Source organism: Grus americana, chromosome 27 (genome assembly GCF_028858705.1).
Source record: "Grus americana isolate bGruAme1 chromosome 27, bGruAme1.mat, whole genome shotgun sequence".
Taxonomy (NCBI): domain Eukaryota; kingdom Metazoa; phylum Chordata; class Aves; order Gruiformes; family Gruidae; genus Grus; species Grus americana.
The window spans coordinates 3,198,340-3,225,145 of record NC_072878.1 but is presented as its reverse complement, the minus strand read 5'-3'; the positions used below and the strand labels follow the sequence as shown (position 1 = coordinate 3,225,145).

Genomic DNA, 26,806 nt, shown 5'->3' with positions numbered 1-26,806 from the left:
GGACACCCCTGGGAATGGGGTTGCTTTGAAGGTGCCGCTGAGGTGAGGGGCAGATGTTGCTCCAGTCGATGGAACTTCTGCCTTTGCCTGTGCCTCTCTGGGTGGGAGAGGGAGCTGTGGGCCTGGGGGCACGGGGCTGTACAGGGGTTTCTGGGCTGGTGAGGAGACGGTGCCCTGTGCAGGGCTTAGCATGGTGTGCTGGTGGGCATGGGCAGGAGGTCGTTGAGGTGGGGGGAGGTGCCACAGGCTGTGGGGTGGTGAATGGCCCAGCAGGGCCAGAGCTGGGCACCTCCAGCCCTTTGCAGCCCATGTGGAGAAAAGGGACCCCGACACTGCCCTGGGGACAGTGTGGAAGGGGGAGGGCTCCCATGCTGGTGCCTGTGACTCACCCTGGGCAGGAGAGATCTCCACATCTGTGGTCTGGGGCTCGGTGCTCTCCTGACCATTCCCATGTTGGTGTTTGAAGGGGCTGCGGAGGTGAGGCTGGAAAATGGTGGCGGACGCTGTGCTGGAAGAGTGGAGGTGAAACAAGAGGGCCAGTGGGGGACCGTGTGTCATTATGGCTGGGACATGGCTGATGCTGCAGTGGTTTGCAAGCAGCTGGACTGTGGGTTTGCTGTTGAAGCACATTGGACTGCACACTTTGGGCCAGGATCTGGCCCCATTTGGATGTCTGATGTTGAGTGTCACGGCACCGAGCCTGCCCTGTCTGACTGCGAAAACACAGGAAGCTCTGAACTGTACTGTGATCACAGTGAGGATGCTGGAGTGACATGTTCAGGTAAGGAGCCAGCCCATTCCCACCTTTGTAGGCAGGGTCAGGAAAGGGACCTGGCTGTGCCCTCAGGGAAACATGGGGGTACTGGAGAAGGGCCCAGTGTGACCAGTCACCCTGCTGATCTGGGACTGTCATTGCTGGTTTCTCTGGTCCCTGAGGAAAGCCCAGGGGGAACCTGCCACTGCCTGACCCCTGGTGTGGCTCAGCCCACCCTCCGTGGGTGCCTGGGGCTGGGAGATGAATGCCCACCCTGACCCGCAGTCTCTGTTGGTTCCCAACTTTCTCCTCCTGTACACACAGGAGCTGTCTGGCAGCACCAAGGACCTGGTTCCCCCATGCCAGAGGCACTGAGAGCAGCTCATGTGGCCACCCACAGCCCCACGGAAGGGCCCAGGGTCATCGGGGACTTTTGGGTTGTGTTCCCTCGCAGGCCCGAGTCCCCCAAAGCTGAGGGTCTGCTGAGAGGGGAGCAGCACTGGGCTTGGGCAGAAGAGCAGGGTGGCCCATGGCCACCTCATGCCTCTTCCAGGGTCACCCCATGAGAGCCAGCCCAGAGGGAAACACCCCTGTGCAGGCAGTGCTGACCTGCTGCCCAGCCTCTCCTGCCTACCCCAGCCCCTGGCTGCCCTGTGTCACAGGGCCTTGGCCAGCACTTGCTGGCTCTCCTTGGTGCCTGTCCTTGCACTGGGAGCTCGTGTCAGCCCAGGGCTGCTCCTCTGCCCGCTCTCCTGCCTTCTGACCAGCCCTTGGCCAGGGCTGTGCACGCCTGGCACTGCACTCTGGCCCTGGCTGAGGACCCTCCCCGGGCAGGTGCTGGAGCTGGGGGCTGGTGCAGACAGTGACTGTAGGTACACCCGCACTGCATCTGTGCCCTGTGACATGTCCCATCTCCCAGCAGTGCCCCAACAGCCCGAGAACCATCTGGGACTGGGGTGCATTTCTGGTGGCTCCAAGGGGTTCCTGCGCCTGGCCCTGAGCTGGGTGGGGCAGAGCAGGCTGCAACAGCCAACAGCACCTGGGCCCATCTCCTTGGGGCCAAGAGCTCTGGGTGCTGCAGGGCCTGGGGCCAGTTCCCAGCAGCCCAGGGTCTCCAGAATAGCAGCAGTTGACTTAAGTGGTGCCTGTGGGTTTGGGAGAAAAGCCAGTCCCTGAGTACTGTGCTGATTTCTGAAGAGTGGTCGGGGGGTCTCTGGTGTGTTTGTGCCATCAGCACCCACTGGCAGCTGCTGGGATAGTTGTGAGGCTCTTTGCCTGTGGCCACCTCAGAGATGAGGTGAGGCATGGTCAAGCAAAAGCCAGAGGGCTCTGGGACCTCACGGGGGTCTTTGGTTGCTCCAGGATTTGTCCAGCTGGTTGGAGGGGACAGCCCCTGCTCAGGACGAGTGGAGATCTATGACAAGGACCAGTGGAAAGCTGTCTGTGACTCAGACTTTGGTCCCAAAGCTGCTGACGTGGTCTGTGGGGAGCTGCAGTGCGGCGTAGCCCTGTCCATGCCTGGGGCAGCTCTTTTTGGAAAAGGTGTTGGTTCCATCTGGGACAGAGAGCTGCAGTGTTTGGGGAATGAATCCCTTCTCGCCTCCTGCCCAAGAGGGTCCCCCAGGGACCAGCCCTGCACCCACACCAATGCTGCCGGTCTCACCTGCACAAGTAAGGACTCAGGGTGGGGTGTTGAATGCTGAGTGTGAGCTGGGGACGGGGAGCAGGACGGGGCCTGTGCTGTGCTGGGTGTGAAGGCAGGAGGGGTGATGTGGTTTTCTGCAGCCCTAAGAGACTGCAGAAGGAGCAGAAAGGTAGGCTGTCCCTCTGACCCATCCTCCAGCTATGAGCAGCAACGCAGCTTCTCTCATCTTCCTCTGTCCCCAGAGTACACAGGGTTCAGGCTGGTGAATGGCAGCACAGCTTGTGATGGGAGGGTGGAGGTCCAGGTGCTGGGGACCTGGGGCACCCTCTGTGCTTCCCATTGGGACCTCTTGGACGCCCATGTTCTCTGTCGTCACCTCAACTGTGGGTTTGCTGAGTCCATTCCTGGAGGAGGGCACTTTGGGAGAGGCATGGGCCCCACCTGGAGAGAGTCATTCCACTGTGATGGGACTGAAGGCCACCTGGGACAGTGCCCAGTGACTGCCCTGGGAGCCTCACCATGCTCCCACGAGAATGTTGCTGATGTCATTTGCTCAGGTGAGTGCTGGGAAAACACTGTGTTGACTCCATTTTCCCCTTGGGTGTGACATGGCCACCCAAATCAAGGGACGCCATGGCGGCAGCAGCAGGGTGAATTTCTCCCTGGAGAAACCCCAGCTTCACCAGGAGTGATGTGGAGAGCTTGATGTGCTCAGACTGAGCACTCTGATGTGGGAGAGCTGAGGACTGAGCTAGGCCTGGGGTCCCCTGCTCTCATGCTGCAGGACAGGCCCAGGATGGGGCTGTGGGGCTCAGCTCCATCCCTCCGGCTGCAGACAGCCCTGTCCCAGACCCACAGAGCCCAATCCCACACCCAGAGGGGCTGCCCGCCTGTCCCCAGCAGCAGCAGCAGCAGCAGAGCAGGGGTGTGAGCTGCAGAGCAGGACTGGGCTTTGCCCTGGCTTCTGCTCAGCACAAGACCCAAGCTGGGCCTGTTTGGTCAGAAAGGGCCCCCTCGCTCTGCTCCCTGCCAGGGACACTGGCTCCCAGCCCCCGTTCCCCAGGGGCACAGAGAGGGACAGAGATGTGTGTGCTGCCCCGTGTCTCAGCAGTGCCAGTGCCAGCGCTGAGGTTGGGCAAGGCTTGTCCTGGTGCTGCCCATCCCCAGGCCATTGCACCACCTGCTGCTCCCTCCTGCGGGAGCTGCCCCATCTGCCTCAGCAGGGACGTGCTGGGTGGTTCTGCCCCAGCAAGAGCCAAGAGAGTGTCTTGCCCAGGAAGGCTCAGGGACTGGGAAACCAGCAGTGTGGAAACCTGCTCCTGAAGCTCAACTGCGGAGGGCTGGGGGCAGGCAGATGAGCTTCAGGGCACCGTGAGGTTTCCAGAGCCTGGAGAGGCACCTCAGGTTCCTGGGCTCTCTGGTGTTGCTGAGGGCTGGGACGTGGCTGCTCTCCCCAGGCTCAGCCAGCTCCGCATCCCTGCGGCTGGTGGGTGGAGGGAGCCGGTGTGACGGGCGAGTGGAGATCTTCCAGCGCGGGACGTGGGGCAGAGTCCTGGATGACCAGTGGGACATGCAGGAGGCCAGCGTGGTGTGTCGGCAGCTGCGGTGTGGAGAGGCAGAGACAGCCTACAACCCCCCGAAGCCTGAGAGAGGGACAGGTCCCGTGGGGCTGCAAGGGGTGCAGTGCTCAGGGCATGAGGCCAGCCTGACCCTCTGCAACACCTCCCTGGCCGAGAGTGCACTGGCAGCAAGTATTGCAGAGGACGTGGGGGTCGTTTGCTGGGGTGAGTGGCACTGCAGGGGCCCCCCAGGCTCTGGGCTGGGTGGGCACCAGCCCCTGACAGCAACTGGGGTTTCTTCCCGCTGCAGGGAGCCGGCAGGTCCGGCTGGTGAACGGGTCCGGGCGCTGTGCTGGGAGAGTGGAGATCTACTACCAGGGCAGCTGGGGGACCATCTGTGATGATGGCTGGGACCTGCCCGATGCCACTGTCGTTTGCCACCAGCTGGGCTGCGGAGGGGCGGTGGAGGCAGTTGGCTCTGCTCGGTTTGGGGAAGGCTCCGGGCAGATCTGGCTGGAGAGTGTGAACTGCTCCGGGGCTGAAGCTGCTCTCTGGGACTGCCCGGCAGGGTCCTGGGGGAAGCATGACTGCGGGCACAAAGAGGACGCAGGAGTCGTCTGCTCAGGTCTGTGCTGGGAGCTGGGAGCTGTGGTGGGAGCCCAGTGCCTGGGGAGGCCGGGCTAAGGGGAGAGCTGGCAATGCTCGAGGCTGTCTCTGGCTGCCTCTGAGCCCCTGCCCAAGCCCATCCTGGGGACACGCATGCACAGGTCCCCTCAGTCCCATCAATGGTCTCTGAGGAGCTCAGTTGTGCCCATGGGTTAGTGGGGAGGGCAGGGCTGTCTGTCCACCAGGGACTTGTTGGAGAGAGTCCAGAGCAGGGCCACGAAGCTGATTAGAGGGCTTTCCTGTGAGGACAGGCTGAGAGAGTTGGGATTGTTCAGCCTGCAGAAAAGGCAGCTCCAGGGAGATCTAATTGCAGCTTACCAGTACCTGAAGGTGCCTACAGGAAAGATGGTCAGGGACTGTTTATCAGGGAGTGTAGTGACAGAACAAGGGGTAATGGGTTTAAGCTGAAGGAGGGTCGATTTAGATTAGATGTTAGAAAGAAATTCTTTACTGTTAGAGTGGTGAGGCCCTGGAACAGGTTGCCCAGAGAGGTTGTGGATGCCCCATCCCTGGAAGTGTTCAAGGCCAGGTTGGATGAGGCTTTGGGCAACGTGGTCTAGTGGAGGGTGTCCCTGCCCGCAGCAGGGGGGTTAGAACTAGATGATCTTTGAGATCCTGTCCAACCCTAACCATTCTATGATTCTATGAATTTTCTCTGTCCATGGGTGCAAGGGGGACATGCTGGCCATACCTTTGCCTGGCTGAGGGCATGGGGGCTGCAGGGGTAACCCTGCTCCCACAGCTCCAGACCAGCCTGTTCCCCCTCGGTGCCTTTCATCCCAGAGTTCGTGGCCCTGAGGCTGGAGAACAGCACCAACTGCTCCGGGCGCCTGCAGGTTTTCTATAACGGGACATGGGGGAGCGTTTGCTCCAACTCAATGACTCCCAAAACGGTGTCGCTGGCCTGCAAGGAGCTGGGCTGTGGGGATGCAAAATCCTTGGAACGATACCCGACCTCTGGCAGGCTGACTGGCCCCGCCTGGCTGGATCGCGTGGAGTGTGGGGAGAGAAACAGCTCCTTCTGGCAGTGTCCCTCTGCTCCCTGGGACCCACAGTCCTGCGATGACCTGCGAGATGAGACCCACATCAGCTGCAACGGTAACTCTGAGCCACCCAGGCACCAGCATCCCCAGCTCCTGCTCGCTGCTGGGCATTGTCAAACGCAGAGGCAGAGCCCACAGGGGCTTTTCCTTCCCATGCCAGACCCTCCTGCTGCTGCTGCTGCTGCTGCTGGCACAAAGGGGACTTCAGCTCTCAGAGCCCCACACATTCACCAGCAGTTGCCAGCCGGGCTCCCAGCAGTGCCTGGGGGAGGCAGAGGTGTCTCCAGGCAAGGTCTCGGAAGGGAACTGTCAGGGCTCCAAGGAGCGTCCCCTCCTCCTGCTGCTCTGTGAACCAGGCTCCCTTTGGGGCTGAGCAGTCAGGGTCCCCCACCGTGTGCCGTGTGTGTCCCCTGAATGACCAGGGTTCAGCTGCATCCATGAACGAGGTGGCACAGGGATGTGCGAGCAGAACTCAGCCCCGCTGTCTGCCACACGACCCCCCTGCAGCAGCCCCTTCACCGCTGCATTTCCTTCTCCAGGGAGACAGCCAGAAACGCCCCCGGCCCTGGGGGCCACATGCCCAAACTCCACGAGCTGCACAGGTAGCTGCTCCTCTGCGTGCCTGTCTCAGCTGGCAGGGCTCTGCCTGCTGTGCCGTGCCCTGAGAGGTCTCTGCCTTCTCCAGACAGGGAGAAGATTCGTGCCGTGGGAGGCGAGAAGGGGTGCTCGGGCAGAGTGGAGGTGTGGCACCGTGGCTCCTGGGGGACGGTGTGCGACGACTCGTGGGACATGCAGGATGCTGAGGTGGCATGCAGGCAGCTGGGCTGTGGCCCCGCAGTGTCTGCCCTGGGCGAGGCTGCCTTTGGGGAGGGGACGGGCCCCATCTGGCTGGAGAAGGTGGAGTGCTGGGGGACAGAGCCCTCTCTGCAGGACTGCTGGGCCCAGCCTGGGGACAGCGGTGCCTGCCGGCATAAGGAGGACGCTGCCGTGAACTGCTCGGGTGAGGGGCAGGGCTGGGACCCCTCACGAGGGTATTGGCAAGGAGCTGGGGTAGGCGTTTTCCCCGCTGGGTCCCAGCATGGCTGTAGAGCTCCTGAGAGCAAGGCTGTCTGTGCAGAGCCTGGGAGCCTGGTGCCAAGTGGGCAGCAGCTTCTGTGGGGCTGGATGTCCTCCAGCCTCTGCCTGCAGGGCCCTTCAGCCCCCAGGGGCATCTCCCGGGCTGCCTGCACTGTCCTGCCCATGGCCCTGGGCTCCTTCCTGGCCACCCTGACCAGCCCCACAGGAGGGACACTTTGGGTGGGATGTGTCAGGGATGTCCGCACATGTGCACACACACACACGGCGTGCCAGAGAGGAGGCTCCCTGGTACCTGCACACCCAGCCTCTCAGCCCTGCTCTCCTTCTCCTCCTCTGCAGCTGCACCCAGGACAGCAGCACCAACCCCCCGAGCAGGTAAGCTGTCCTCCCCATCAGCGCTGGGTCTTCCCAGGGCCAGGCTGTGACCCACAGCCGGAGGGAAGGGGCTCCTTGCTGGGGTGTGAAACTCCCAAGAGGTGTCCCCGGGTTAGCAGTGGGGGAGGGGTTTCAGGAGGGCTGTCATTACCCGGTAGGGTGGGAGCTTCCCCATCACTCCCCCCCTGGGGTCCCTTACCCCCCGGTGTAAGGGGGGGTCAGGACTGGGCTGTCCCAGCCCCCCACCTCTCCCAGGCCTGCTGCTGCTATTTCTATGTTCCTGCCCATGCAGATCCCACCCAGGGCCGTCCGACGGGCAGCGGGAGAGTCTCATTGCCCGTCATCATCTGCATCATCCTGGGAGCCCTTCTCTGCCTGCTCCTGGCCCTCCTGGCCGGGCAAGTGTGGAGCGCTAGGGCTGGACGCAGAGGTGGGTCCTTCCCCCGCGGTCCATGGGGAAGATGCCTCCTGGCAAGGCCAGGGGTGCTGTGGGGTGTCAGTGAGGGGTACAGGCAGAGCTGGGGGGACCAGAGTGTGTGCTGTCTGCATCCCCATGTGCCGCCCCATTGACTGCCTGACCGTGGCCCACCAGCAGCAAGGGGTAGAGAGAGTCCAGACTCGGGGGGAGTTAGGGATGGGGCAAGGAGAGCAATGGCCGAGCTGGGCTGGGGGAGATGGGAGCAGAGGGGAGACAGGTGAGGATGTGCCACTGGCAGTGCTCTGGGCAGCTCTGGAGGGGGCTGTGGGGCAGGGGAGATGCTGGGAGAAGCATGGGACAGCAGGGTCCATCCCTGTGGCGTCAGGCCCCCAGGCTGTTCCTCTGTCCCACCCTTACCTACCCCCCCAGCAGGGCAGGGGCCATGCTATGGATCCATGGGGCAGGGAGGGGGTAGCTCCAGGGGCAGAGGAAAGGCAGGAGCTGCTCCAAGGTCAGCACCAGGGACCTGGCCCAGGGCCCAGAGGGGCACGAGGGCTATCTCTGAGGGGATGGTGTGAGGGTGTCGCTGCCCCTGACCATCTCCATGGGGACATTGCCCTTCCTGAGCAAGTGTCAGCAGTGACAGGACAGCGCAGTGGGGCTGTGCTGTGGGGCCAGCCCTGGGCTGTCCCAGGGGCAGAGGGCTGGTGGAGCAGAGCAGGATGCCATTGCCTCTCTGCCCATCCCTGAGCCAGCCCTGCCTCTGTCCGCAGGCTCCGAGAGAGCTTGGGAGCCCTTCCCTGAGGCCCTGTACGAGGAGATCGGTTACAGCCCGGCGTGGGAGAAGCAGGCGAGGTTCAGCGGCTCAGGTGGGTGTGGGTCCCTGATGGGGGGCACATCTGCAGGGCTCTTTGCCCTGGCCCCCAGCCAAGGCTGCCCCCCTGCAGCCCCCTGGCCCATGGTCCCTGCAACTGTGGGGCTGTGGGGTGTGTGGGGAGAGCAGCCAGGTGGTGGGCGTGGGAGAGGAGCTTCCTCCCCACCAGCTCTGCCCGTCCCAGACAGGGACAGCCCCTCTCTGCCTGTCCCTGCGTCCCACCTGGCACCTGAGGGGTGAGGGAAGGGGCTGTCCCAGGGCAGCTCTGGGAGCCCCTGTGAGATGGGGTTTGTCCCAGGGGAGCAGGCTGAGTCCTGAGCCCTCCTCCCCACGCAGCCCTGGCTCGGTGGGTCCCCTGTCCCCAGCAGCACTGAGCCCAAGCTGGGTCAGCAGAGCGCACTCCCATAACACCTGCATCGCCTCTCTCCAGGCTCCTATTCAGAGGGATCCCTGACCAAGGTGCAGCCCCAGCCCGGGGACAGTGAGGAGGAGGATGGTCCGGGGTCAGCCCCAGGTAACGGGGGGCAGGAAGGGGTGGATCTCTCCTCCCTGCAGACTTGGGATGGACAGAGGTGTCATTGTTAGAGCTGGGGAGGACACAGGCAGGGGTCTCCTGTGGTGCTGCCAAAACCAGTGTCTGAGCCCCATGTCCCTGCACATCCTCCCATCCTCTGCTCTGCAGGACGTGTCTTCTCACTGTCACCAACTCTCCTCTCCTTTCAGACGTCCCTGTCGGGCCCAGAGGTGACCCAGCAGATGGCTATGATGATGCCAGGGAGGTTTCTGACCCTGGGGAGGATCCTGCCTCTGGTCAGGGAGACTGGGAAATGCCCAGGGCCCCAGAGGAGGGAGCAGGGCCCAGGGATGCACCTGGAGGTGAGAAGGAAAGATAGCGCTGCCAGTTCCTGGGGTGCCATCCCTGCTGCTGGATGAATTGCTGCCATACTGAGACCCCAAAATCCTGGGATGGGGGAACCTGCCCTGGGAGTTTTCCTTGGGGGGACCGGGGGTGGGAGAGGGAGCTGACTGGTGAGGAGAAGGGGGGAAGGTGATGTAGAGACCAGGAGGGGCACCTCATGGGACGAATGTACAATGGGCTGCCTTGCTGCCTGCAGGGGCAAAGCTGCGCTCCCAGAGAAGTGCTGGGGCCCCTGGAGCTGAGGGAGATGCCTGGTCCCTGTCCCCGGAGAGCACAGGCTATGACGATGCTGACGAGGTGTCTCTGGCACATCCCCCTGAGGACACAAAGGCTGTGACGCCAGAGCTCAGTGCCCAACAGTCCCTGGGCCCCGGGCCAGGACAGCCCGTCCCTGCCGTGCAGCTGGGTGCAGCCAGGAGGGAGGAGAGGTCTGTGCAGCTGGGAGAGCCGTGAGCACCAGGGAACCGTCTGCCTTTTCCCATGGGCAGCAGAAACAGCCGGGCATTGCCTCTGGTTTTATTCTCCTGTGTTTACCCCCTGCCTCCACATTTGTTCTTATTAAAAGCCTTTGGGGGTATGACCCAGAGCTGGTGCTTGCCTGCCCAGGTGTCGGGGTGTCTCCCTGAGGCTGACTGGGGGGGAGCAGAGCACAAGGAGATGGCAGTGAGGAAGGGCCATGTCTTGGGGACAGTGGGTTCAGGGTCAGGCTGTGGAGCTGCGAGAGCCCATGTTCCCTGGGGAATATTCCTGCTGACAGAGACATTTCCGTCCTGCCAGCCACAGTTTCCAGCAAAAATGGCTCTCTGCAAGGTCCCGTGATGCACCCCAGAGGGAGCGCCCATCTCCTCACCCTGGCGTTCCCCAGCTGCTCTTTCCCCCAGGCCCTGCCTGGGCCACACTGGTCCCATGGCACAGAGGCCATGACAGAGCTGCTGTGTTGGGGTGAACCCTGGGCTGTGGCCCCACAGAAACGAGCCCTAAGGTGGCCGCGGTGCCCTGAACACCCCATCCAGCCCCAGGGGGTCTGACGTCCCATGGATCACCTCCCACAGTGGTTAGGAGGCAGCTCTGCTCCCCACTGTCCTGGCACAGGGTACAGAGGCACTTGCTGGGGCACACAGGGCTGGGATTGCCCCTTCCCTGGCTCTGCCAGGTCCCCAGTCTCCATGAGCTGTTCCTGCTCCCTTGGGCCCTCACAGACCTTGGAGCAGTGCTGGTAGATCCCCAGAGCTGCCTCCTTCCTGGGCAGGGACTGTAAGGCCCCACAGCAGCCCTGGGACCCCCTCGTCCTGCTGCGCTCCAGCCCCCAGCCCTGCCCTCCTGCTGCCTCCCAGGGGTGTCAGTGAGGGTTTGTGTCGGGGCAGTACCTGTGTGCAGGTGCAGGGGGGATGAGAGCAGGAGCAATGGGGGGACCTTTCCCTCAGTGCTGTGGGAGGCAGAGGAGGGAGAGTCCAGGGAAGGGAGAAAGGATCCCCAGGAGACATGGGCTGCTGCCCAAAGCCATCATCCAGCCCCTGGTGTGGGAGGCTGCTAATTTGGGCACATTTCCATGGCAGAGGGTATTTTGTGTCCCTCCCCTAAAGCCGGCACTGCTGGGAGCTGAGCCAGGGTCCCTCTCCCTGGGCTGGGGCTTTCACCTGCCCCAGCTCCCATGGGCAGAGAAATGACTCACGCAGGAGCTGGGTAGGGAGAAGGGTTTGACACTTGGGCAGGAACCTGAAACCCAAACTGCCCTCCCAGGTCCCACCGGTGGGTCTTCAGACCCCTCAAGCTCTTCCCTGATGGGCTTCTCTGCTGCAGACCAGAAGGTGTGTTGGGTGTCCATTGCAGGGGAGCAGCCCCAGGTGGGTAGCACTGCAAACACCAGGATCTGGCCCTAGAGCAGAAGAGGGGAGGAGGCAGCTGTCACCAAGAGCATCTCCCACAGCAGCATTGCCCCATTCCTTGCTGGGAGCTCCTCCACCCCTGGGGTAACCTTGAGGGATATGGGGAAAGCCCAGGGTCACAGACCCCTCTGCCCTGATCCTTAGAGCTTTCCTGCTGGCAGTCCCTGGCCTTGTGAGATGCAGGGCTGGAGCCTGCCCAGTGAGACTTTCCCAAGGGAAGGAGGCTGTGTTTGCAGTGTCCATGTGTGTCACCCATGATGATGACCTTGAGGGTCTCTCCCTGATAACTCTCCTCTCCTGAGGGATTTCCACAGCCGTGCTCTGCCCAGCGTGAGGCAGCAGTGCAGACGGTTGGGGTCTCACCATCAGGCCCCTTGTGTAGGTCCTGGGGAGCTGCTGCAGGAGCAAGCACAGATCTGGGGTACAGTGATGATCCCGCATTGCTGCAGAGAACAGACCCAGCCCGCAGGGCCAGACTGTTCAGGCCCCAAAACGCCCTGAAACGGGCTCTTTCTGCTCAGGTGTGCTGCCCCCTCACACACACCCCTGGGCTCTGTGGCTCATCTCCCTGAGGAGGAGAAGGAGGAGGAGGAGGCAAAGCTCTGCCAGGTGCCAGAGTAAGGGAGAAATATTACCCCTGGGGGAGGGCAGAGCTGGCAGGGAGGTGGCATGGGGCAGACACTGGGCTCTTCTCCCTGGTCCCTACCTGGGGTGGCTTGAGTCCGCAGCTCAGTGTCCATACTGGCACCAAACATCCTGTGTTCAGAAGATATCCCCACCCCACCGCCCTTCTTCTGTACTTCACTTTTATACCTTATTTCTCTGAATTTGGGCCCACCGTTGCTGGGGGGCACTGAGCACCCTGCAGTGAAAGGCCATGTCTCATGTCCCATTTGGGTTGCAGGTGGTTTTGGTGGGGGAACAGCTGAGGCACCATCTCCTGGCCCTTGCTGCCTGTGCATGGCTTTGGACAGCCCTGTGTCTCCCTGATCCCACCAGCATGGGCTGGACGGAGACACCAAACCCCCAGGAACAAGAGGTGGGTACCAGCCCCAGCAGTCCCACCTCTGCAGGGCTGTGCCTGACCTCAGCACCTCTGGGTTCCTCTGCTCAAGGCAGTGGTGATGGCAGAGGGAAAAAGACCTGGAGACAGGGACAGGGTAAGAAATGCCATTCCACCAGCTGGGAGTCCCACAGGCCTGTCCAGGCTGGTCCAGCTCAGACACCCCTAGCTGCTGGCACAGGGGGGTGTTTCCCAGCTGGGATGGGATCTGCACCTGAGCTCAGGTCCAGCACCTCTGGTGCTCAGCAGAGGCAGCACACACAGCCCTCCTCACCCCACAGACAGGCCCTGGGTGGGCAGGGCAGGCCCACAGTGCCTGGAGAGAACCAGTGCTCCAGCTCCAGCCTGTACCCGCCTGAGGCTGGGCCCTGGGGGAAAAAGCACCCTTGGAGATGCCGGGGATCGAACCCAGGACCTCCCACATGCGAAGCAGGCACTCTGCTGCTGAGCTACATCCCCTTCACGCCTGCCAGCAGGACAGACACTCTGCTGCCGTGACATGTCTATGACAAGCACAGCCCTGTTGTCCCCTGGGTGCCCTCTCTGCAGAAAACAGCATTTGAAGCCTCCTGAGATGGGGGAAGTCAGGACGGCCTCTCCACGGGGGCCTGATCCTGGCACAGGGATGCACTGCAGAGCATTGCCCCTTCCACGTCTCGGCAGGGCAATGGGGCAGAAGGAGGCTCTTGCTGCAGGCGCTGCTCCCACGCTCTGACCCACTCTGGGCTTGATGGAGAGGAGAAAACCCCCGAGCCTCCTCTGCCACCCAGGGCAACAGCCGTCTGTCTCCCATCTGTCCCCAGCTCCACAGGAGGAGCAGAGCAACAGGGTGAGGGAAACACCCTCCCTGGGGTGAGGTGTCCCCAGGCTCTGATGGCACCCCAGGGTGTGCAGTGGGGGGACATGGGGACAGAAACCTCTCACGCCCTCATCCAGGTAGCGGGCCTCCCCCTGCACCCCCCCTCCCTGCCAGCATCCCTGGAGGTGGGGTGAAGGGCAGGCTTCCATCTCCCTGGGGCTGATGCCCAGAGAGGAGCACAGAGGTGTTTCATCAGTCATTGCAGCAGGCGGGTCAAGGGGGGCAAGAAACTCTGCTCAGGACAGCGTGTGACTACACATGATGCCCATGCACTGCAGTGGGTGATCCTCAGCACGGCTTGGTCAGCTGTCCTGGGCACATCAGAGGTCTCGCTGCGACAGACCTCCAGAGGAAGGGTGCTGCCATTCAGGCCTCAGCTCCAGGGAGTGCCTCTGCCCGGGAGTGGGGGGGGACAGTAGCCTCTGGTCTGGGAACTGAGAACCAGGTGAAGGGGGGTGTGAGGAGAGGAGCAGTCTGTGCACCATGGAGAATGACAAAGAGGAGAGAGACAGAGTCTTTGCAGAGACTGTGCAGCAGAGAGACCTCAATCCCTGTGGAGCAGGGAAGGAGGGAGAGCTGGAGACCACCCCAGAGGAGCACTGAATGGAGAGTCCTGCCCAGGGGGAGGCTGGGGACTCGTGGTGCTGGAGGAAGGCTCCTTCTGAGCTGCAGGGCTGCAGCTACAGAGGTGGGACAGTGCTCTGGCAAGAGGTGAAGGAGCAAGCAGGGCTGGGGCAGGCTGGAGGAAGGCAGACAGGTCTGCAAAAATCTAAGGGAGAAAATGATTGCTGAAGCCCGGGGTTGAACCAGGGACCTTTAGATCTTCAGTCTAACGCTCTCCCAGCTGAGCTACTTCAGCCCTGCCCCAGCAGCCCTGGTCCCTGTGCCACCCGTGCCAGGCCACAGGCTGGCACCCAGGAGGAGTGCTCCTCAGGGAGGTTCCCAGGGGAAAGCTGTGCCCAGCCCCGAGCAGAGGGGACCTGGCTCCTCCCTGACCCCAAGGCCAGGTGGGCTCCAGCTTTGGTGGAGGCCAGCTTACACTGGGCATGCCAAGATGTCTGTGGGCCTTGTACAAACGGGACAGTGGTGAAGGTAAATGGGCAGACCAGGCATGTGCAACTGCAAAGGCTGCCCGTGGAAGAAGTGTGGGGCTGGTGGAAGACCTTACCTCCTTCCCCAGGGAAGGCCTCCTCCCACCCTTTTGTCCCTGGCTCCACTTCACTCACTCCTTCATTCCCAACTCCTCTATCTCCTCCCTGCTGAGCAGGGCAGGGGGATGGGGAATGGGGGTTGTGGTGAGTCCATAACAGTTGCTCTCTGCTGCTCCTTCCCTCTAAGACTTTTCCCATGGGGTCCCTCCTATGGGCTACAGTCCTTCAAGACAAACCCGCTCCAGCATGGGCTGTCCTCCATCCAGCATTCTTTCAGGAATTGTCCAACATCTTCAGTGTTGGGTCCTCGACGGACTGCAGGGCTTACTTTCCCCACCGTGGTCTTCTCCATGGGCCGCAGGGAAATACTGGCTCTACTCTGATATTCTTCATGGGCTGCAGGAAACTATCTGCTCTTGTGCCTGGAGCACCTCTTCCCCCTCCCTCTTCACCAACTTCCGTGCTTGCAGGGCTGTTTCTCACATTTTGTCTCCCTTACTCCTCTCCCATTCTGGCAGTTGTGTCCTTTCTTAAATATGCTTTTGTAAAGGTCCCACCAGCTTCACTGATGGGCTCGTTTCTGTGCAGTGGTGGATCTGCCTGGAGGTGGCTGGATCCACCTCTGTCTGGCAGGGAGGCAGCCCCTGGTGTCTTCTCACAGAGGACACCCCCGCATCCCCCCTGCTGCCAAAGCCTGGACACCACCACCAATACACAGTGTAAATCTTTGTCTTGCTGAATGACATCCCCTGCTCTTCCCTCATCCACAAATACAATTTACTCACTGGGGAGGAAGAGAGAGAGCAGAGAAGGCCTTGATGCTGTGCAAACATGGTTCAGCAATAGCTACACCATCGGTGTGTTGGCAACTCTGTTTTGGTGATAAATCCCAAACACAGCACCACGGGGGCTGCCGTGAAGAAAATTAACTCCATCCCAGCCAAAACCAGTACAGTGTGCCTGGAAGAATGTTTCCAGGATTAGCTGCTCTATCTCCTTCCCAGGGAGAGAGGTGAGGCTGACTGGCCTGTAGTTCCCTGGGTCTTCCCTGGGCTGTCACTAATCACCTCCTGGTTTTCCATGTGCCTGAGCATAGTCTCCAGGAGGGTCTGCTCCATAATCTTGCCAGGCACAGAGGTGAGACTGACCAGCCTGTAGTTCCCTGGGTCTTCCTTTTTACCCTTCTTAAAAATGGGGGTTATGTTCCCCCTCTTCCAGTCGGCGGGAACTTCGCCGGACTGCCAGGACTTCTCAAATATGATGGCGAGTGGCCTGTCCGCTTCATCCGCCAGTTCCCTCAAGACCCGCGGATACATCTCATCAGGTCCCATGGACTTGTGCACCTTCAGGGTCCTTAGATATTCTCCAACCTGATCTTCTCTTCCAGCAGTCACAGGCTATTGCTACAGTGCCCTGAGCCCCCACGGCACGAAGCTAAAGGAGCAGAGGTCCCTCCGTCTCTGCACACAGGTCATGTGCTTCAGGCCCTGAAGGCCATCTTGGCAGACCTCCTCTGGACCCTCTCCAGTTCCTCTCCTCTCTTCCAGGAAAAGGAGCCCCACACCAGGACACACTGTTCCAGATTTGATCACAACTGTGCTGAATCAAGGGAGGGAGGTATCTCCCCTCGTCTGGGTGGCCACGCTTTGGTGCATGCAGCCCCATAGGCAGCTGGTCTTGTTCATGGTGAGCATGCTCCACCGGCTCCCATGGCATCTCTTGTAGTGTCCATGGCCTTCTCCTCAGGGTCACTCCCCAGGCAGTCAGGTCCCAGCTTGCCCTGATGCATGGGCTTATTCTGCCCCCAATGCAGGACTGGGCACTTCTCCTTGAAAAACTTAGTAGGGTTTCTGTTGGCCAAATCCCAGAGTTTCTCAAGGTCTCCATAGACTGAAGCTTCATTGTGCCAGCTCTTAATACATGGGTGTAGGTGGCTCACCCTACCCAGTGACGCCTCTAACAAGGTGAGAGCACCAGGAATTACCAGGACAGATAATAAAAGGAGGTACTAGTTTATTGGACTTTCTGACCAAGGTAGGAATTCCCAGCACAGCCATCCCAGAAACACCCAACGAGGGCACTAGGCAAGCAAAGCCAGGGCCAGTGGGTAGAGGGGAAACAGGTGGGCTGTTCGTGTGGGAGGATCTGAGGAAGACCAAAGAGAAGAACTTGGGAGGGAGAGAAGGCGGCAAGACAAAACAGGAGGTAAAGCAAAGGTTCAGATGAGGGCTGTTTGGGGGCACCTGTGGAGCAGCCCTGAGCCTGAGCAGGGCAATCAGCCCGGCTGGGTACCCTTCTGATGTGCCTGTGCAGTAATGCACAGTGTGTGGGGAGCAATCAGGAGGAGTCAGGAGTCTGTGGGGAGTTCTTGAGCTGCGGTCTCATGGGGAGAACTGAGATGTGGTCAGACAGCTGACACCACTGGAGTGTGCCATGGGTAGAGGCAGCCTCCTTAGTAAGGACGGGGCAGGTCAGTGATGAGGCGTTGCCCTGAAAGTGAACAAGCAGTGGAAGTGCATGAAGTTCTGCCTAGTGACAGGTGATGAGCCAGGTGAGAGCTGATGGGTCGGGATTAACAGACAGACCAACGTGGGTGACGCTGTAGTTGGTGTCTGCTATGGACCAACCTTATTAAGAAGAAGAAGCAGATGGGGCTTCTTCAGACACCTGAAAGAAGCTTCACATTCTCAGGCCTTGGCCCTCATTTTGGACTTCAGGCACTTGGCCATGGGCCTGGAGGCAGCACAGTAGGGCACAAAACACGCAGGAGGTTACTGGAGGGCACCAATAACCTCCTGAACATTCAGAGAAGGTGTTAAGAAATGCCAAGGCCCACCTCAAGTTCAGTCTGGAAATTTAATCTGGATATAAAGACATCAAGAAAGAATTTGAGAATGATGCCAGCAGCAAGAGGAAGGCTAGGGAGCATGTGCGCCTGCTGCTAGATGGAGCAGGGACCCTGGTGACAAAGGACTCAGGAAGGGCCAAGGTACTCAATGCCTTCTTCATCTCTATCTTTACTGGTGAGACCAGCCTTCAGGAATCCCAGGTCCCCAAGACCAGAGGGAAAGTCTCCAGTAAAGAAGGCTTACCCTTGCTGCAGGAATCACCGGTTAGGGAACATGTTAAGAAGAAAGGACATGCATAAGGCCATGGGACCTGAGGGGATGCACTCATGAGCATCGAGGGGGCTGGCTGATCTCATTGTAAGGCCACTTGAATTCATCTTTGGAAGGTCATGGTGATTGGGAGAGAGGTTCCTGAGGACTGCAAAAAAGCGAGTGCCCCTCCTATCTTGAAGAAAGGCACAATGGTGGATGTGGGGAGCTCTACCCTGTCTCCCCTAACTGAGAAGGTAGATTGGCTGAGCAAGTAGGGACTAGATAAGTGGAAAATGAGGCAGATGAACAACTGACTGAATGGTCAAAACAGCATAAAGTCCAGCTGGAGGACAGTCATCAGTGGTGCAGCTCAGAGGTTAGTACTGGGTCCCATTCTATTTAAGCTTTCCCTAATGTCCTGGAGGATGGGACCAAGGGCAACTTTGTGGGTGATAGAAAGCTGAGATGAATGACTGATACCCCGGATGGTTGCACTGCCATTCCGGGAGACCTGAACAGTCTGGAGAACTGGGCAGAGAGGTCCCTCATGAAGTTCAACAAAGGAAAAGACAAAACAAGTTTTTCACCATGGACAAGAACAATCCCATGGACCAGCTCAGGCTGGGGAGCAACTGGTTAGAAAGCATCTTTGAAGAGCAGGATGGGGCATCCTTGTGGGCAACAAGCTGTCCATGAGCCAACAGTGTGGCTGCGTGGCAAAGTAGGTCTACAGCACCCTGGGCTGTGTTTGGAAGAGGACTGCCAGCAAGTCAAGAGAGGTGATCCTTCCCCTCTAGTCAGCCCTGGTGAGGCCACACCTGGAGTGCTGTGTTCAGTGGTGGGCTCCTTAGTATGAGAGTAAGTGATCTCCCTGTCCTTATCTCAACCCACAAGGGGCTTTTTTGTCTTTTCTCCTCCTGTCCTGTGTAGGAGAGGGAGTGATAGGGCAGCTTGGTGGGCACCTCGAGGCCAGCCAAGGTCAACCCACCACACAAGTCTTGGGACTGGAAATGTGGAGAGAAAAAAAAAAAAAAAGAAGGATAAAAATCAAAGAGAAGAAATATGGGAAGTATTCTGAAGATTTAGAAAGTTTGGAAGATTTTTAGATAATGACTTCAGGCAACAGGATCATTATAAATTATGAACACAACTTTTGATTTCTCCTATTTTCCACAGGTTTGTATGCATGGCTTTAATTTCTAGAAAGCATCTTTTTTTCAAAAGACTTTTTTGGGCATGGTGGAGATGGAAGAGATTAATAGTCCTTAAAAAATAACCAAGAACACATAATGAAAACTGAAATATATCTTTTCACAGTGAGTGATAACAACTGAGTTTAGTCCAAAATGAAGCTGTACAACTGTCTGGATGTGAAAAAGAGATACAGAAATTCCTTATCCTTTAAAAAAAAACAGTATTACAGCTTTCTTTTGGCCAGCAGAGAAGGAACAAAGAAATGAAGTAGGTGGCCTTCACTTTTCATCCCCACTGAGATTGCTTCACATCATAAACTCAAAAACTGTTTCCAGAAGTCTGTACTACAAGGCTGAACGTAGTAGGAGGTGTTATTTTGTTGCCTTCCTATAAATCATAGCCAATGTAGAGAAAGAAGGGAGTGAAACCTTGTCCCTCTGCTCCCTTCTGAGCTGCAGAGGCTTAGGGTGAAGCCATACCACGGGTCAAGTGGTGAAGCTCTCACCAGAACTTCCCATGTGCAGTGTGGTTGTCACACCAGAGCTAAGCATCACAGGCTCTCATGCATGAAGGCAAGGAAGGAAGCCAGAGAAGATCTGGGACAAAGGGTGGATGGGGACACAAAGTCCAGAAAAGGCTTGCCCATGGCCCCATGTGAGATGTGACCCACTTGGCACCAATTGTCTGGGGGGGTGTAAAGTATGAGTTGAAGCAGTGGATAATGTTAGCACTACGGATAAAGACAATGTCAAAGAGACCTTCACTCTCCAGCTGTTGGTGGATAGGGTTCAGCTCCAGTTTCCCACTCCTCAAGTCTACACAGAGCTTTTCTGATTTGACGTGCAGAGGATGTTCCATGGCCAAAGGTCTAGCACCATGCAGAAAGCCCTGAGATATGCACGGCATCTTCTCAGCACCAACAAATAGGACCTAGTGTAGGCAACATCACACTCGTCTGGAGTACCATCCAGGGTGACGCCAACACTGAAAGTAGTTTCAGCATCCTCCATTTAGGCTACAGAAGTCCAACAACAACAACATCACCCCTCATGAACCACAGATATGCTCAACACAGACAGGGCATCCAACAAGCCATTCATCTCAGGTTAAAGTCAATATTTCCATTGGCTCAGTTTTCCATGCCAAGGGGCACAGAAAGACCAAGGTTGTGATGTTTCTTCAGCTGTCCTTGGCCATATTTGTCCTCAAGAATCACATAGAATCATAGAATGGTTTGGGTTGGAAGGGACCTTCAAAGGTCATCTAGTCCAACCCCCCTGCAATGAGCAGACACATCTTCAACTAGATCAGGTTGCTCAGAGCCCTGTCCAACCTGACCTTGAAAGTTTCCAGGGATGGGGCATCAATCACCTCTCTGGGAAACCTGTTCCAGTGTTTCACCACCCTCATCATAAAAAATTTCTTCCTTATTTCTGGTCTGAATTTAGCCTCTTTTACTTTAAAACCATTACCCTTTGTCGTATCGCTACAGGCCCTACTAAAAAGCCTATCCCCAACTTTCTTATAAGCCCCCTTCAAGTATGGAAAGACTGCAAGAAGGTCACCCTAGAGCCTTCTCTTCTCCAGGCTCAACGACCCTAACTTTCTTAGCCTGTCTTCATAGCAGAAGTGTTCCAGCCCTCTGACCATTTTTTGTGGCCTTCTTCTGGACCCACTCTAACAGCTCCATGTCTTTCCTGTGCTGAGGACTCCAGAGCTGAACACAGTACTCCAGGTGGGGTGTCCCCAGGGCAGAGCAGAGGGGCAGAATTACCTCCCTCAACAATCCGGCCACAATCCTTCTGATGCAGCCCAGGATACGGGTGGCTTTCTCGGCTGCAAGTGCACATTGCTGGCTCATGTCCATTTTTTCATCCTCGAAGTCCTTCTGCACAGGGCTGCTCTCAATCCCTTCATCACCCAGCCTGTATTAATATCAGGGACTGCCCCAACCCAGGTGCAGGACCTCACACTTGGCCTTGCTGAATTTCATGAGGATCACATGGGCCCACTTCTCCAGCTTGTCCAGGTCCCTCTGAAAGGCATCCTGTCCCTCAGGCATGTCAGCCACACCACTCAGCTTGGCAAGACTTGCCCTTGGTGAAGCCATGCTGGCTGTCTCGAATCACCTCCCTGTCCTCCGTGTGCCTTAGCATAGCTTCCAGGAGGATCTGTCCCAAGATCTTGCCAGGCACAGAGGGGAGGCTGACAGGTCACTAGTTCCCAGGGTCCTCCTTTTGAGTCTTTTTAATAATTGGTGCAATGTTTCCCTTTTTCCAGTCACTGGGGACTTCCCCCGACTGCCATGACTTTTCCAATCTCATGGAGACTGGCTTGGCAACTACGTCAGGACTCTGCGATGCATCTTGTTGGGTCCCACAGACATATGTATGTCCAGGTTCCTCAGGTGGTCTCAAACCAGATCTTCCCTTCCAGTGGGAGGGACTTTGCTCCTCCAGTCCCTGCCTTGAGGCCCATCCTCTTGAGAGGTGTGGCAAGAGAGGTTGCCAGCAAAGACTGAGGCAAAAAATGTTGTTGAGTACCTCAGCCTTCTCCTCATCTGTTGTTGCCAGTTTGCCAGTTGTGTTCATCAGCAGGGTGCACTTTCTTTGACCTTCCTTTTCTGGCTGACATACCTATAGAAGCCCTTCTTATTATTCTTTGTGTCCCTTGCCAAGTTCAGCTCTAGCTGCGCCTTGACCTTCCTGACCCCATCCCTACACAACCGAGCAGCGTCCCTATACTTGTCCCAGGATACCTGTCCCTGCCTCCACTGCCTGTGCCCTTCCTTCTTGCCCTTTAGTTTAACCAGCAAGTCTCGGCTCATCCATGCTGGTCTCTTGCCTTCCTTTCCTGATTTCTTACACCTGGGGATCGAGAGCTCTTGCTCTCTATGGAAAGTGTCTGTAAAGATCTGCCAGCTCTGTTCTGCTCCCTTGTCCCTGAGGGACATTTCCCCAGGGGTCCTATTGACTAACTCCTTGAGCAGCTGGAAGTTTGCTTTCCTAAAATTCAGGGTCTTGACTTTACCCTTCGCCTGTCCCATATCCCTCAGGAGGCAAACTCCACCAAGTGCATGATCACTGCAGCCCAGGCTGCCTCCAGTCTTGATGTCTCCCATTAGCTCACTTGCGTTGATGACCAACAGGTCCAGTAACACGTCCCCTCTGGTAGGGCTGTCTAATACCTGCCCTAAGAAGTTATCCTTGATGCACTCCAGGATACTTCTGGATTGCCTACAGCGCACCATGCTACTTTTACAGGGTGGTTGAAGTCTCCCAGCATGATGAGAGCCTGCGAGAGTGATGCATCCAATCAGATGTTGGGTAGTCAGGCAGAAGTGACATCAGAAGAACATGCCCATGTCCTGTGCCTACTGCTGTCCTCTCGGGTAGTCCCGCAGAAGTGCCTTCACATGCATCAACCCCAGCCATGAGCCTGCTGCAAGCAGGCTCTCACCTGCAGAGACAAAAGGACATCATAATCAACATCCAAGTGATGATCCTGCTGCTGGCCTATCTGGTATTGAGGCAGAAGTGATGTCATCATGAACATCCAAGCCAAGTGCCTGCTGGCCTTTCAATGTCCTCAGGCAGAAGTGACCTCATGAGACTCAGCTGTGAGCCTTCTCTGGCCTATCACCTGCAGAGACAGATGTGACCTCACAATCCACACCCAAGTCTTTTCCCTGCTTCTGGCCTGTCAGGTACTCACACGGAAATGACTTCGCAGTCACCTTCACAGCCACCTGCCTCTTACTCACCCATGAGATTCTGAGGCACAGATGAACTAATAGTAACTTCCCCACCCATCCCTCGCCTTGTGGCCTACAACCTCATCGCACACATGTCACCTCATGTTCATCTTCCAGCTGGTCAATGACCTCACAGTCTCTGCATTCGCTCTGCCTCCTGGGGGAAAAACAGCTTAGAGTGAGGGTTAGAGGACAGGTGGAAGGTTGGGGCCTTCAAGGGTGCTAGAGCTCAGGGGTTGCAGGTTTGTGTTGGCAGTTTGGGTTCAGGCAAACCCAAAACTCTGGTGAGAGTTTCTACTTTGTGCTCAGAGTAGGGCTAAGGGTAAGAGGTCCCCCTTTAGGGTTCGGGATCATGGTGAGGCTCAGGGTGAGGGTTTGTGATTCTGCTTAGAGCTTCCCGTAATTGATTTCAGGACTGGTCAGCTTTGTGGGATAGGGGGTTGGGTTAGGGCTAGAGGTGAGGGCCAGGGTTAAGGCTAGCATTTCCAGAGTAGGGACATCACAGACAACAATTGTGTGCTGTCCCTTTCACATGCATCTCCTTTGACCTCCCCACGCTCCCTTCTCTCTCTGATGAAACTCTCAGGCATCTCGAGCACCTCACAATGCTGTTCCTTCACCAACCAGCTTCCTCCAGCAGAAAGGACATCACAAGCTGCCCTCCAGCAATGTCACCTTTGCCTTCATCTTCCTCTTGCCCCTAACCTCTCACCTCAGCTCCGCTCTCACTTGATCTCCCTGGCCTTCCCTCACAATCCCTGCCCTCCTTCTAGCTCCTGGGAAACATGAGTTAGGCTTAGGAGAGGGGTTCAAGATGGGGGGGGCAGGGGCATGGGACAGGATTAAGGACTGGAGTTAGGATTAAGCTTCAGGCATCTGGTGAGGGTTTCAGCTTTGGCATTGGTGCTCAGAGTAGGGCGAAGGATGAGAGCTCCAGGTTAGGCATTAGGGTGAGGGTACAGCAAAGGTTGAGGGTGAGCTGGGCAATGCCAGGTCGGAGGGGACAGGGTGTGTAGGCACTCTGCGTGCTTCCACCCTCATGGTGACCAGAGGGAAACCTCAGCTGGTGATGACCAAAAGCATCCCCATTGCAATGGGCTGGGGATTAGCGCTGGGCACATGACAAGGCACATCCAAGGGGCTACACGGGACAGGAGGTCTCTGTCTCCTTTCTTTGTCATCCTGAAATCGCTGCCTCTGGTTTTCTGCTCTAATCAGCCCCCAGGGAGCCATGCTTCAATTTCCTGAAGCAGTTTCATCACCCACAGCCCTCGGCAGCCTCTGCTAAACCTCCAGGAATCTTTATTCCTGCCATGGCGCTCCACACTCAGTGCCTTTCCCCTGGGAGCTTGTTAGTGTGCAGCCACTCTAATGAGTTTATTCTTGCCTCTCAATTTCTGCACAGTTGCAGGGGGACTTTTAGGAGAGACTGTCTTCTAGGAAGAGTTTTGCTAATGTCAACAAGCACATCATATAACACAAGTCCATTTCCTTCTCAGTCATAACTCCCTAATACTTTCAAGATTGACAAATGATTTTTCATTTGACTGTAAAATGTTCCCACACAACACGCCAGCCCCATTTGCTAGAGATGGGCATGGCATCAGGAGACACAGCCAGCCAGGTAGATGTGACCACAGGAAGATGGTCAGGGAGGTCACTAGAGGCATGAGTTGGTGACAAGGCTCTGGGCAGGAAATTTGGCCAAGAATAAGGCAAAGTGGATGCTGAACCTCTGCCAAAAAAAAAATTGAGAGATTTCTTCACATTTAAAAAGACATGAGCACTTTTTCACTGGCTGAAATGATTGAATATTTCCAAGAAAGCAACTGGGTTTTTTTTCCCAAGTCATGCCATAATGATTCTATGATAATGAGATTTTTGGGGATGTGTATTACAGTTACTAGAAGAAATAAGGATCCTCCCAAGTACTTGTGGTGTCAGTACTCTGTTACACCGTGCACTGAAACTCACTCATCTTTCAGGTCTTTCCACCTGTCCTATTGAAATGGACTGTGTCTAAAGACACCTTTTCAGCAGACTTTCCTTTGCTCTCAGGATTTACTCCTCCCCTTACAACTTTTTACTCAGATACACTTGAGGAATGTGTTTTATTTTTTATTCAATTTTTCAAATTTAGGACGGTTCCTGTTTCTATTTAGAGCCAGTCCTCAGGTTAAATTGGGTGGGAATTGCTGCGAAGAAGCTGTAACATTCAGCTGCAGACTCGGTGCAGAAGCCTGATGTAGGAAAAGAATGCCAGTCCCGAGCGGCCCCTGAGAGAAATGGTTGTCCAGGCAGTGTGGGAACTCAGGGAGACAGCTGGAGTGACCTTTCCACACCTCCTTAGAAGATCCTCTGGTTCAGCATCAGTTGGAGAAAGCTGCTGTCACTTCTGTAAACTGAAAAACTAAAAAGCCCTAAAATATCAAAACTCCTTTTTTTAATTAAGTGCTCATTGAATTCTTCCACTTTAAGTAGACTCCTGAAACCTCTCCAATTAGCTGTACAAGTCTGGAAACCCTGAAGAAAATTAATGGAAGGCACATAGCTCGTTAGGGCTTTTTGTGTTTTAATTAGCCCCATGGTATATTTGGTGCTGAGCCCTTGAACTTCAGATACTGTGAGGAGATTGAACCAATCACTCAAGGAGTTAAAATCAGAAGCAAACACTCAAGTATCTTGGAGTGTTAATTGGCCCCAGTGAGGGCCATTGCTGACAAAGCCTCCCCATGGATTTGTTAGAGCAGAAAATTGGAGGCTGTGATTACAGGTAGGCAAAGGCGCTGTGCAGGTGGATCTGATGCTGAGTAAAGCCTTGGTGTAGTTTATCAAGATGTGTCAGAGCTCTAATATGAACTGGAGTCAAAGGCAGACAAGTGGTACACCACAACTGATATCACCAATGCATTGTTCTCAATCCCTTTGGCAGTGGAGCGCAGGCCACAGTTTGTTTTCACCTGGAGGGGCAGCCAGTGCACCCCAGAGGTGGAAACAGAGTCCTACCACTGGCCACGGACTGATCCAGACTGCACTGGAACAGGGTGAGGCTTCAGAACATCTGCAATACGTTCACGACATCATGGTATGGGGCAACACAGCAGAAGTCTTTGAGAAAGGGAAGAAAATAGTCTAAATCCTTCTGATATCTGGTTTCACCATTAAACAAAGTAAGGTCAAAGGATCTGCACAGGAGATCCAATTTTTAGGAATAAAATGGAGAGATGGACACCATCAGATCCCAATGGATGTGATCTAAAGAATAGCAGCCGTGTCTCCACTGACCAGCAAAAAGGAGACTCAAGCTTTCTTAGATCTTGTGGGTTTCTGGAGAATGCATATCCGAAATTACAGTCTGGTCTAAGCCCTCTCTATCAAGTGACCCAGAAGAAGAAGGATTTCAAGTGGGGCCCTGAACAATGACAAGCCTTTGAACAAATTAAACAAGAAACAGTTTATGCAGTAGCTCTTGGTCAGGACCAGATGTCAGAAATGTGCTCTACAGTGCAGCTGGGGAGAACGGCCCTACCTGGAGTCTCTGGCAGAAAGCACCAGGGGAGACTTGAGGTCGACCCCTGGGGTTTTGGAGTCGGGGATACAGAGGATCCGAGGCCCACTACGCTCCGACGGAAGAGGAGATATTGGCAGCCTATGAAGGGGTTCGAGCTGCTTCAGAGGTGATTGGCACTGAAGCACAGCTCCTCCTGGCACCCCGACTGCCAGTGCTGGGCTGGATGTTCAAAGCGAGGGTCCCCTCTACACATCATGCAACTGATGCTACATGGAGTAAGTGGGTTGCATTGACTACACAGCAGGCTCAAAGAGGAATCTCCAGTCACCCAGGAATTCTGGAAGCGATCACGGACTGGACAGTAGATCAAGATTTTGGAATTTCACCAGAGGAGGTGACGTGTGCTGAAGAGGTCTCACCGTATAATAAACTACCAGAAAATGAGAAGCAATCTGCCCTGTTCACTGATGTGTCCTGTCACACTGTGGGAAAGCATCAGAGGTGAAACGTTGCTGTATGGAGTTCCTACATGATGAGTCGCAGAAGTTTCTGAAGGAGAAGGTGAATCGAGCCAGTTTGCAGAGGTGAAAGCCATCCAGCTGCCTTTACACATTGCTGAACTTCTCGTTCAGCATGTGGCCAACACTCTACCTCGATACTGACTCATGGATGGTGGCCAATGCCCTGTGGGGGTGGTTACAGCAGTGGAAAAGGAACAACTGGCAACGCAGAGGCAAACCCATCTGGGCTGCCCCACTGTGGCAAGATATTGCTGCCCGGCTAGAGAACCTCATTGGAAAAGCACATCACTTAGATGCCCACGTACCCAAGAGTTGGGCCACTGAGGAACATCAGAACAACCAGCAGGTGGATCAGGTTGCTAAGATTGAAGTGGCTCAGGTGGATCTGCGCTGGCAGCATAAGGGTGAATTATTTATATCTTGGTGGGCCCATGAC

General features: G+C 56.6%; 1 protein-coding gene across 1 annotated transcript; it reads left to right on the top strand.

The window, feature by feature from the left end:
* The first annotated feature begins 2,058 nt into the window (after positions 1-2,058).
* On the top strand, positions 2,059-9,159 carry LOC129196945 (scavenger receptor cysteine-rich type 1 protein M130-like). Its single transcript, XM_054804914.1, has 11 exons — positions 2,059-2,425; positions 2,642-2,960; positions 3,867-4,183; positions 4,269-4,583; positions 5,408-5,722; positions 6,207-6,269; positions 6,353-6,667; positions 7,412-7,549; positions 8,311-8,406; positions 8,842-8,914; positions 9,135-9,159. Exons 1-11 carry the CDS (start codon positions 2,059-2,061, stop codon positions 9,157-9,159), a joined length of 2,343 nt encoding a protein of 780 aa, XP_054660889.1.
* Positions 9,160-26,806: the final 17,647 nt, after the last annotated feature.

What these genes read in the sequence shown, in the direction of transcription:
- LOC129196945 (XM_054804914.1), top strand. Translation starts at nt 2,059, where the DNA reads ATGGTCAAGCAAAAGCCAGAGGGCTCTGGGACCTCACGGGGGTCTTTG. An exon ending in GACCCACATCAGCTGCAACG is followed by an intron (nt 5,723 to 6,206) that starts GTAACTCTGAGC and finishes TTCCTTCTCCAG; the next exon opens with GGAGACAGCCAGAAACGCCC. An exon ending in CGCTAGGGCTGGACGCAGAG is followed by an intron (nt 7,550 to 8,310) that starts GTGGGTCCTTCC and finishes CTCTGTCCGCAG; the next exon opens with GCTCCGAGAGAGCTTGGGAG.